General features: G+C 44.3%; 1 protein-coding gene across 3 annotated transcripts in view; it reads left to right on the forward strand.

Moving 5' to 3' along the window:
* DOCK9 (dedicator of cytokinesis 9) overlaps nucleotides 5111–12203 on the forward strand; it is a 126605-nt gene continuing 119512 nt past the window's right edge. For 2 of the 3 annotated variants that reach the window (XM_021416203.1, XM_021416257.1), the window contains exon 1: nucleotides 5112–5343. In XM_021416203.1, the coding sequence (XP_021271878.1) occupies nucleotides 5230–5343 (114 nt within the window). In that variant the 5' untranslated portion in view covers nucleotides 5112–5229. Of the gene's footprint in view, nucleotides 5344–12203 lie in introns of all 3 variants that reach the window. The other variant, XM_021416241.1, reaches the window with a different exon arrangement.

The raw sequence follows: 12203 nt of genomic DNA on the forward strand, positions 1-12203 counted from the left end.
TTTCTGAGCGACAGGGTCTGACAAGGCCCAAGGGAATGGCATGGAGCTGTCAGGGGAGGGGCAGCTGGGGACCAGGAAAAGGTTCTGCACCAGAGGGCGGTGGCATGGAACAGGCTGCCCAGGGCAGTGGGCACGGCCCCAGGTACCAGAGTTCAAAGAGAGTTTGGACAACACTTTCAGATGTGGAGTTTGAATTTTGGGTGGTCCTCTGTGGGGCTAGGAGATGGACTCACTGATCCTTGCGGGTCTCTTCCAACTCAGGATATACTATGATTCTAGACAAGAAATCCAGAAATTGGTATGTAGTCCAGCTCACCTGGAAATCTCTGTCACTACTGAACAATTTTTTTTCTGTATTGTACTGAACTTGCATAGAAATTTATTCATGTAGGACTATAATTGCACTAGCTGGAAGTCAGCCCGGACATGAGAGTTAACACCACCTTTGTTTTCAAGAAAAAGAGGCTGTACTTATGTAGTGTATCACTGCAGAGAAAGATTTAGTCACCTACATTAATTCTTCAGTACTGCCACTGAACATTAGAAGTATAACTGGAAAAAATGAGCTTCTAGAGTTGCACCTGAATGGGCAGAAAGTTCAATATGCATTTACTTGATCCTTCCTCAAGTTTCTGTTGGCGTGGTTACAATAATCAAGTTTGAAGCACAAAGTTCCTTTGAAATGGATGACATCATTCCACAAAGCAGGTAGTGATGCATATAACTTTGGGAACAGTAGCATGCTGCCAACATTTTACTGAGAAACTTCCAGTAAATCTTCTTGCCCTTTGCCACATGATATACCCACCTTTCCAGGTAAGGCCTAACAGAGTATTTTTTGCATTTCTGTTTATGAGAAACAGAGGCACACAAACACACATTTATGCTCTTTCTTACAGACACAATAAAAACATCAAAGACGTTTATGATGCATCTGCTTAGAGGAAATACATTTTGTATATAACTTATCCTAAATAGCAAGTTCCAGGCATTTGAAATTAAGATGAATAATAGATTTTGTAGACCTGAGGACACTGATAAAAGACAATTATGTTACCTTAAGAACAACTCTTCTGTGTTTCATGGGTTTATCAGTATCGCATAATCAAAGTAATATCAAAATGTGTTTGTTCATTTCTGTAGATACTCTTCAGCACGCTTATGTTCCGCTGGAAAAAAAGACGGACTAAAAGTTGCTATTCAGAATTATCTGTGTGAGCTGCCTGCATAGCATTTGGAAAGGGTAGATTAGCTGTATCTAGCAGAAAGTCAGTCTTAGCCAGACACAGAAGAAAAACCCGCTTCATTATGCCTTTCAGGCACTGGGAGAATTTTAAAAAGGAGCTCAAATGAACACGCTCACCCACATGGCTGAATGGGTTAGTATGTTCGAAGATGCTAAGAAAGCCATCCATCAGCAGCATTGTTTTACTTTAATTTTACAAGTATACAGAACTAGTAGCTCATTTAAAATCAAAATACTGACAAAATGTGGCTTTTTATGCTTTTGCCTTTGAGAGCACAGAAAAAAAAGAAGAGGAAATCCAGAGATTTTAAGGTCTGGTTCTAAGCCGTTGATCATGTGTAAAACATCCAGACTGTCTGTGTATGTAACATTTAGTGAGTACTCCCATACCTCCTCTTTTCTTTTAGCACTTTCTCTGACTACAACATTTGTTATGATTTGGCGGCCATTAGCTTGTCAACTCTTTTCTTTTCCTAATTGAATGGATGTGAAGACCAGAAAGGCTATTGTGATCATCTAGCTCAACCTCCACAGCAATATAAGCCAAGAAATTTTATAAAGTGAACTTGGCTTTGAGTCCATAAATTGAGAGATGACGATGAGCCCAGGCTTTAGAAAAGACACTGCATCTTAATTTAGAATTTGGGAGATAGAGTTCAGTGGGTCCTTAGGGATATTATACCAAACAATTCTTCTTGTGGCTAAAATAGAAGGATCTTATGCTTATGCTAAATTAGTATAATTTCACCTGCCAGTTACTGGTTCTCACTGTCATCTCATCTGACAGATTAAAGAGCCTCTTAATATTCAAAATCTTCTTCTCCCACAAATCCTAGTACATTATGGTCAAGCTCTTGTAAGCCAAACAGATGCTTCTTCAGTCTCTCACTGCAAGGCAGATTTTCATGGCTTTTACAATTTGTCAGTTATTTGTATTGAAATGTGGTGCCACTATTTCAGAAATAGTTTGAAGAATGCCAAGTGTTACTACTACTTCATAATATTCCTCTGCTTCTATAGCCAAGTTTTGTACCATAAGCATGAAACTTTTTGAGCGGATCATAATCATACAAAAGCAGCATTATAATTTGATTTAAAATATTATTTTTACTTTGATGCCTTTAAGCTCATTTGCATTAAAATAAACAGTTTGTTAAGACCGATTTCCACCAAACCCCCTCCCCTCCAAAAGCAGGCTCTGCCTCAAAAGTAATATCTCCCTATATATATTTACTGCTCCATCTATGTTATTGCATTTACAAACTTCTATCAAGGAATATGTTGTATTTTCTTTCCATAAACTAATGAAGACAGTGAATAGGACTGTAACAAAATCAAAGCCTAAACTAGTCTGTTCAATTATGATTGTCAAGATATAATTACTTTAGAGATCTGCTGGCTAATTTTTTTTATTCAGATAAATAACTGTTGTATAGAATCAAGAATCATTAAAATTGGAAAAGACCTCTAAGACCACCAAGTCAGTTCATCCCCACCATGCCCACTAACCCACGTCCCTCAGTGCCACATCTCCACATTTTGTGAACACCACCACTTCCCTGGGCAGCCTGTTCCGGTGCTTGATGTATCGTAGATTTTGGATAAAAGAGTTTTTAAATAGAATATTGTACAGCATGATGTCTTCATAGCAGCTCAGAATCTGTATTTACTTTGCGAGGCAAAATACCGATGGCAGTAAGCAACAGGCCTAAATTCCAGTAAATCCTGCTGGTAGTAGATACTCAACAATTCTTGAATTCTTACACGTGAATCACGTTTGACTTTCCAAAATTTTGCCGAAGATTCTCCTCATGTTACTTTAGCTCTACTAATCTCTTACTTTACATTTCTAATAGGCACAAACTAAGTCTACTTCTCTGATTTCTGGAACTAACACAGATGATAGGTTGATTATCAGTTTGAATGTCTCAGAATCCTTAAGCCAATCCTTGTATAATTATGGGACATTATTTAGTTGGTCCTGAAAGTTTAAATTATTTTACCTTTATCTGTTGCTATTTAGCATCCTTCTTAGGTAATGATTAAGGAACGTACAGTTAGATCCATGAAGTGTTCCTGCATTATCCAGCTGTCTATTAAATAAATGCTTTTCTACATCAGAATTGCTACTGAAAATTACAATATTTCAAAGTACTAGGGAAACCATGCCACTGTGGGGATTTTTTGTTTCACGATCTTGACATTTAAAAAAATGATTCCCGTTGTCCTTGAGGCAGTGAGCTAAGACTTTGTATTTATATATTTAGCTTCTATTATTCACTCTCATTGTTTCCCAGCTGCTAACTTATAATTTCTGCTTGTCTTACAATTTCTGCTTATCAGTTTCCACAGTTTTCTGTTTGCCTTATAAATGTTTTAATTGTTGATTTCACTTTCTATCTTCAACTAAATGCATTCAGCTGAAAAAAAAACAACTGATGACTGTGGTAATGTCATCTTTGGGTATCCTGTACAGCGCTCCTGAATAAGTTACCAACATTTTATTTATTTTTCTTACCTATGTTTACTTATACAAGTATCATCCAAAGTTCTCCATAGATTTGGAAAACCGTCTCTCTTCTACCAAAGCTGCGCAATATATATAGGAAATATACAAAGAAATTGTGATTAAATTATGTCATTTTACATTCAAGCAATGATAAGTTCAGAAGATGAGTCATCTTTTTTTTTTTTTTTTTGTCAGAATTGGGGCTTATCCGATTGCTTTGACAGCGACATATTTTATTTGGAAAAAGGTCATCTATTATTTATATAAAATCCAAGGCATGTTTACTTGCGGAGGTTTGCAATCTAGACGTACCCCAGAGACCGAGGCAGAAAACAAAGCCTGGTGATCCTAAGCTAGCTCACTGCGGTTACTCCAGGTAAACCTTCAGAGAGCCGCTCACCCACTGCTGCCTTCAGATGGTGTCTCACCACTGCCCAATCCCCCGGCGTATCCGCTTAAACACTGACTCATGAACATACCAGCTCTTGGATTTGTGAAACGGGGGCACCCAGAGATCGTTTATTAAGAGGGTATGTTTAACGTGATTGACTAGTCCGCCTCTCCGTGCCGTCTGCCTGCCGTTCGGCAGTGTGAGCAGCAATAGGAACGCCTGAGCGCTGCCAGACATCCTGCTGAAAGCAGGGCGCAGGCATTGGGACAGCCAAGCCTTAGGTACGGCTGTACGGAGAAGCCGGAGAAAGGGCTGCGGAAGGGCTGAACGCAGAAAGGCAATTTGAGCTTCTGCTAAAAGCCGCTCGCAAAGACGCCGCTGTGGGGGCTGCACGCATCTGAAGGAACTCATGAGGCGCCCAGCGTCCGCGCACGCTCTGAGCAGCAGTCCCGGAGAAGGAGCCCGGTAGCTACAGAAGAACGTATCTGTGCGCTTCTATACCACGGAGCACAGCACGCAGCGTGCACAGGGGACGGCCGTAAGGTTGGCGCCGTGCACCGCTCGCAGCACCGTCTTCACCCAGCCAGGACCCAGCTGCCCTCCCAATGCCAGCTGCGCGCCGACCGGACCTTCCGCGCCGCCGTTACGCGGCACCGCCCGCCCACAGGGGCGGGGCCCGCCCACAAGGGCGGCAACTTCCGCCTCCCGCCAGCCCCGCCCCTCACCTTGGCCTCAGCTCCGCGCTGAGCCAATGAGGGTGGGGAGTCGCGGCGGGCAGGTAACCGGCCGCCCAATCACAAAGCCGCCCCCGGGACAGGTGGGGGCGGGGCCCGGGCGCACCGCGCCAATCGGCCTCGGCGGCGGCGGCGCCCCCTCGCCCCCGCCCGGCGGGCTCGGAGCTGGGAGCGCGGCGCGCGCCGGCCCGGCCGGGGGGGCGGGGCTACCTGACAGGAGCGGCGACACCCCCCGGCGGGGCTCGCGCGCCCCTACCGCCGCCGCACGCGGGGCTGCCCGGCGGCCGGGCCGTGAGGGGAGCGGAGCGGAGCGGAACGGGACGGGCTGGCGGCGGCAGCAGCAGCAGCCATGGCACTGGCGGCGCCGGAGACTCGCAAGTTCACGCGGGCGCTGAGCAAGCCCGGCACGGCGGCCGAACTGCGGCAGAGCGTCTCGGAGGTGGTGCGCGGCTCCGTCCTGGTGGTGAGCGCGGCGCGGCACCGGGGGCTGCGGGCCGGGGGAGCCGCGGCGCGGCCTCGCGCGGCCGCCGGGAAAGAGACGGGCGGCGGCCCCGGGGCGGGGACGGGGCCTCGGGTCCCTGCGGGGCGGGGGGGGGGTCCGCGGCCGCGGGAGGAGGTGCCGGCGGCGGCGGGGCCCGGCGGGCACGGCTGGGCGCTGCCCTCCCCCCGGCTCCTCCCCGGGCAGCGCCGGGGGGGGGCCCTGCCCGGTAACCTGCCGCCCCGCCGCCCGCCCTGCTCCTTTCCGCGCTTATGTTGTGCCCTTTGTTTCGTGAGGGACGGGGCTGCGTCCGAGATGCGGGCAGAGGCCTCCTGCCGTCCTCCACCTGCGGGACGGCTGCGGCTAGCACCTCGCCTTGTTCCGAGCGCTCTAGCGGCCAGGAAAATGGTGCAAAAGTAATTCTTTCCGTCCGAACGCTGTCTGCACGCCTTGCAATTAGAGCGCGTTTGGTTTTTTTTTTTTTTTGTTGTTGTTGTGTTTGGTGCCTCGCCTCGTGCGGAAGGATGGATGAGCCCTGGCAGGCAATAATGCTTGAGTGTGCTGCGCGTCTCTCCTGCCTGCACCGTGCCTCTGCCGTTCTCACTGGTTCACGGTTTGGTGCATTAATTTAACCCGAAGTGCTGAGCGTACATCTGTGCCAAGCTGAGCTGTGACACGGAGGAGCAGCTCCTGGCCTGGCTGCGCTCTCAGGTGGCCTCAGCAAGGTTGGGCAGAGCTTCTCAGGGCTCTTCTTCACGGTATGCGTTTGTTCTCCCTGTGGTTCTGTTATCTCCCAGGGGAATGTTTCAGTAAGCTCTGAACCCTGGGTAAGTAGAGAGATTTCGGTGTTGGGATTCCCGGTGCTGGAAGCTGCTCTGCCGTGTTTGCTTTCAGTCCTGTTAATGCCACGTGTGGTCTTCACTTCTCCATACTGCTTGTCAGAACATACAGCTTGTCCTGTCATAGCTACACGTGAGAGGAGTACATGCTGCAGCTGTAGTTCAGAGGCATACTTTACTTTATTAAAATGACTGCTCTGAAATTAAATTACTCTTTATGTAACTGTGGTTTGAGTTGTGTGCTAACAGGAACAGTTCAGGGTCCACCTGAGTGACAGCTTTCCACAAGACACCAACACGCGTACATAAACTGAACGTGTACTTGAATTAATGCTTCTGCAGGGATCAGCTCTTTCCTGGGGGGAGAGAAATAAGGCAGGGAGCGTGAAGGGGATTCAGGTATGAGGTATGTCACGATAGAAGTAAAGTTGCTTTTGCAATAATCAGCAAACTCTTCCTGCCTTCCCCCTCCCAACAAACCAGCCCCTTTGCCCCCGTTCCTTGGATGTATTTTCCCAAGTTCACTTACAACTGGTGTGATAGAGATGAGTTGGAAAACACTTTCCTCGCTCTTTAATTTCCCCAGGTTGGTCAAATACATAAAGTGATGTTATGCATTAATATTCAAAGTATTTTTGCCAGGACAGGTTATTCTGTAGTATTCTAAAGAGCTGAAAGAAGTGACGTTAGATGGAGTACTGGCTCAGTCTTACTCTGTAGAAGGTCTTCCCTCCCTGTTTTAGAAAGCGAAACTAATGACTTACCTATCAGGACATGTTTGTGATCCTTTTCTGTCAGCTTGGCACACAAAGCAAAATCCCCATCTCTCTCAGCCTTACGCTGAAGCTCACCGTCTTGTGCCAGTGATGTTGCCCCTGCTGTTACGTCCTCCCTTTACATTTTTACTGAACTCCTCTGTCTTCCTCATGTGGTGTTTAAATCATGGAATAAAAGTCCAGTGATCCCAAATGCTCCTTTATTTATGAGTTAATTTTTGAATTTGCTGTAACTTTTTATTGGGCGTTGTGACATTTAAAATCAAATTGTACTTCTTTTTCTTTGAAAAGGAGTTCAGCATAGTACCTTTCTTTACTATAAAACTATTAGAAGTATTTACTTCTCTAAGTTGACTCATTTCTGGGCTGATGAAGTTCCTGGGTTTTATTACCAGAAAAGTTTCTTCGACTGATACGATAGACGCAGAATTCTTATCAGTACTGAAGTAGTTGTAGAACATTTTATTCAGACGTGTTGCTTTAAAGACCCATTTTTTTTTTCCGTAATCTGCCTCAAAAACTCTTTGATAGAGCAGCCCCCAGGGATTTTCTGAACTGGGTTGTCCACAAAACATTGCTCAGCACTAGTAACAAAAGTGATCTTACAGTCATCACTTGGTTCATGGACAAATTCTGAAGCTTTCCAATACTGAAAAAATACCGAGACTCTTTTCCCTTGACTGGGCTTGCAGTGAGGATTCTGGAGATAGGAAAGAATGAATCCAAACTCGCAGTTCTTGGTGGATCATCTGCCCAGATGTGTACAACTGAGTATTGCTTCAGACTGTACATCTTTTCAGCGGCATCTGCCAAGAAGTGGCACAAGTCGTGCCATTATTATTTCATAGAATCACAGAATGAGCTAGGTCGGAAAAGACCTACAAGATCACCCAGTCCAACCATCCACCTACCACCAACAACCCCACTAAACTATGTCTCCCAATGCTATATCTAAACGTTTTTGAACACCTCCAGGGACGGTGACTCAACCACCTCCCTGGGCAGCCCATTCCAGCGCCCGACCACTCCTTCAGAAAAGTAGTATTTCCTAATGTCCAGCCAAAATCTCCCCTGGCGCAACTTGAGGCCATTCCCCCTCATCCTGTCACTAGTTATAAGAGAGAAGAGGCTGACCCCCAGCTCACTACAACCTCCCTTCAGGTAGTTATAGAGAGCGATGAGGTCTCCCCTGAGCCTCCTCTTCTCCAATTTGCAGTGGAATTGCTAATACTTCTGAAGTTGTGTAGATTCTTTGGCTTTTTATTTTAGCTTCTGGTTAGCAGTCCATCCATTTTTACCATCAACAATACAGTCTGTCTTGCGCTGTTTAAAAAAAGAAACGTCTCCCTTGTTTAAATGAGACTTACTAGATAGCATTTCTAAAACATGCTTATCTTTTCTGCTGTATAAATGTTCCTAGAATCATATTCATGAAAGAGGATTGAAAACAGCATTATCAGTAGGATAGTGTGACATATCTTCTATTTTCATATTGCTTTTCATTGGAGCTGAGTGTCAGCAGCTTTCAGCCAACTGATAGACTAAATAGCCTGGCTGAATAGTAAGCAGATGTGGTTGGCCAACCTAGTTTTAATCAGAATGAAAGAGTAGGTTTGAGTATTTGAAGGCTGAAACGGTTGTTTTGGGGCTTTATATGTTAAGTACCTGGTAGAGGTCTTAAGTTCTAAAAGTCTTGTGGAAATTCAGCATTTCAGATGTAGAGGGAAGTTGGTATACCGTAAAAACAGTGCTTGGATCTCCAAAAAAACAACCTTGGATCAGCAATCAGTTCTGGTGGTGGTGGTGTTTGGTTGCTTTTTGTTTTTAGGAGGCTTTTACTTGACTTGAACACGGTGTCAACTCTGTCTTTGCAATCCTGATCTTTACTCTGTAATGACTGTGCTTTAACGTACTGCTTCTCCAAGAACACTATTACTTGGAGGATTATGCAGTTTTCATTTTGGCTTGGTATTTTTTTTGTCTGATTTGTGTATCCTTTCATATGTCCTGTACACAGAGGGGGTTTGTGTGCTTTTCTGCAGTGTTTTCTCTGTGTACGGTGAATGGAGTATTTGAAACCTCATCAATGGTGAGATTTTTAGCTGCTGTGTTGAATGGAAAGAAATAGTGCTCTCTTTTCCTAAAGCGAGCCATCAGCTGAGACTGTGAAATGTAACACTGGAGGGAGGGATGCTGAGGTAGAGAGCAGAGACTGGAACAGTTTAGAGCTGATGGATGCCATGAAGGTGGAAACGTGGATAAAGCTCTGAGCTTTCTGTAAACGGAATGTGAAATTAATACACAATGATTTTGGAAGAAGTGAATTGTTGTGAAAGGATGAGCGAAAGCAAGGAGATGAGAGCTGACACTAAGGATTTTCAAAGAGAGCCAGTTGCTGCCAGTTGAGCATCATCCCAAGACATCTCGCCCCGAAGGAGTTTGATGTGAATTGTAGTGCTTACTCAGTTAGTGTCTGAACTGTTGAACTTTGGGCCGGGGGAAGGGAGGAGATGCTCAAACCTGAAGAAGTTGTTTTGGTTTATAGCATGCTTACCACTTACATTTCCTAAAGGAAATAAAAATTGGCAAGAGTATGCGATCTTTGTGATAAATGTGCTAATTTTACTTTAGGAAAGTGCACGTAAAAACCTTTTCAATTGCATGCAAAACACAAATAATGAAAAGTAAGGAAACGGTCTGACTAGTCTGGAGCTGCTAAGAGGAGTTGTGGGGTACGAGACATTTTTGTGGTTGGGAAGATTCAGAGGCTGGACTATAGCACTAAAGTTTCTATTAATAAATACCTTTTAAACTTGCTTGAATTTTAAATGTCAGTAAGCTTTTTCGGAAAGAGATTGTGAGGGGGAAAAATTCTTGTATGAACAGAAATATGTTTAACCCATTCAGTGGCAGCGGATCATTCTTGTTAGCTACATCTTATTTCTTCATTCTTTTTTCTAGAGCTTTTCCTAGCCCAGAGGTAAGGATAAGTGTTTGAAATCGGAGTAAATGCTTTAAAAATTGTTGTTTCCAATACAGCAAACATCAGGTGAAGGGTGGTGCTGGATTGGGCTTGAAGTCTATGGTGGCAACAGCTCACGCAGCACAGAATGCTGCAGGGTTTTTCTTCTCCCCCTCCTACTAATGCCCTTAAAAGCCCAAACAGGATCATGTGTTTGTATCTCAACAGCAGTGTAACTTATCACACCTGAAGTGAAACTTGGGAATTTCGCAACTCTGATTATTTTTCCCCCTGTATTAAGCATCTTATGCAATAAACTTAAAACATTACATCCAGCTTAAAGTCGTGTGTTTGCTTATGCTGCATTGTGGCCTATGCCAGCATTTCAAAAAGGCCTGTAATTACTAGTTCTGAAAACTGCACCTATCGTATCAACAGTTTTTTTGTTGTTGCCTATGTGTTGTTGCTGAACTTACTGTTAAGTGTATATGGCTACTGGACTGAGTGGTCACTTGCCTCTGGGTCGTGCCTGAGATTAGATAACTGTCACATATATGCACTTATATGTGGAACTCAATAATCGGTGAATTTGACCATTTAACCGGATATTGTATTTTTGAGGTAGCTTTAAGACTGGAAACTCCACACATTCGCTTTGAAAATTATTAATAAAGAAAATATACTGGTAACTCATTGAAGCAGATAAGGGGAGTTTTTTTTTTTTCAGGTAGCAGAAAGCTTGAGTACATTGTTCTGAGAAATGCGTTGCGTGTGTTGCTTTTACATAGAGTTTCTGCAAGTCCTAAGAGGTGGTTTGGTGCCAGTGGCTCACTATGGAGATAGTGTCTCATCTTCATCACTTGGGTCCAAAAAACTGAAATTTACGATGGAGTTTAAAAAAACTTACCTAATGCACTGATTTTGGAAATACCATGTATTCAAAATGTACAGAAATCCCTCTTCCTTAGCCAGTATTTAGTTCTGTTTTTGAGGTCAAATGATCTCGGGTATGTTACTTGATGTGGGTACTGAAGGTAAAGCTTCATTTGAGAGAAGGAAAAGATAGATTCATTCTTCTGTCTCTCTCTACATTCCCCTTAGACTATCTGTGTCCATCAAAAGCATTAATTATGCAAAGTGTAAAATGCATAAAGCTTCATAAGTAATCTCTGTATTACACAATGCTCTTCTCATTGAAAGATTTCGGAAATAGCATACCTAAAGATGAGAAGATACTCTCATTATTCTGAGCGTGTAAACTTATCTGAGACCTTAGTACAGAGGATAGGCAGGTTTGTGGAGAAAGCTTTGCATTCTGTCTTACTCCACAGGCACTGATGTATGTAGATGATTAAGTTTAAGCTACTGTGAAATAATCTTAGGTATCGCATTGTGAGAATGCTGTGGGATTTTTTTTTTCCTGTAAAAGTACTCGAAGTTATTTTGGTGAGAACGAAAGTGAGCATGTATTAATTCACAATAGAACTTTCCTGTAGTATTAAAAACAAAACAAACAAATGAAAAAACAGTCCTAAGGACCATGAAAACAATTCGGTTTACTTCATGTGTTAAGCAACGACCAGAATTTCATTGATACCAGGGACTCTGCTTTGGAAGGTATGTGATGTACACAGAGCTCTTCAGAAAGTGGAGCAGAAGCTCTGGAGGGGATTTTTATGAAGAAAACCCGCCTGGAGCGCCAACATTTGGTAAAAGAAATCCAACATCTGTGGCAGATACTGTTACTGCTGAAAGAAATACCAGCTTTGCTGCAGACGTGTTAAGAAAATAAAAACTTCATCTGGCTGCAAGGGTGGGGAATGGGATTCTTTGTCAGTGTAAAGATGAGTTAGTGCATCTGTTAGAGCACTTTGTCATCTCCTCCCCTCTGACTGATGAGTCAGGTATGAAAGGAGGAATGGGGAACTGAGACTGTCTTGTGGATTCTGCTGCTGGCTCCAGAGATTGCTGCCTGTCTCGGAGACTCTGGCAGTTACAATGGGAAAAACTAGAAAGACGTGACTCAGGACCTTTGGTGACAACTTTCTGTGTGTTGGCCCTCAGATTGGTGAGACTCCTGTGGCCCTGCTTGGGCAGGGCTCGGACCAGATGGCTTCAGGCAGCCTGTTCCAACTTCAATCATCTTGTGTCTCTGTTCCATAAACTTGTGCTTTATTTTAGGTGGTGGTGTCAGCTTGGGGCTACTGATAGGTGTCCAGAACGAAAGAAGGCAGCAAGGAAGATATCTCCAGGGGTGTGGTGGGGGAG

This window comes from Numida meleagris, chromosome 1, assembly GCF_002078875.1.
Source record: "Numida meleagris isolate 19003 breed g44 Domestic line chromosome 1, NumMel1.0, whole genome shotgun sequence".
Classification (NCBI taxonomy): domain Eukaryota; kingdom Metazoa; phylum Chordata; class Aves; order Galliformes; family Numididae; genus Numida; species Numida meleagris.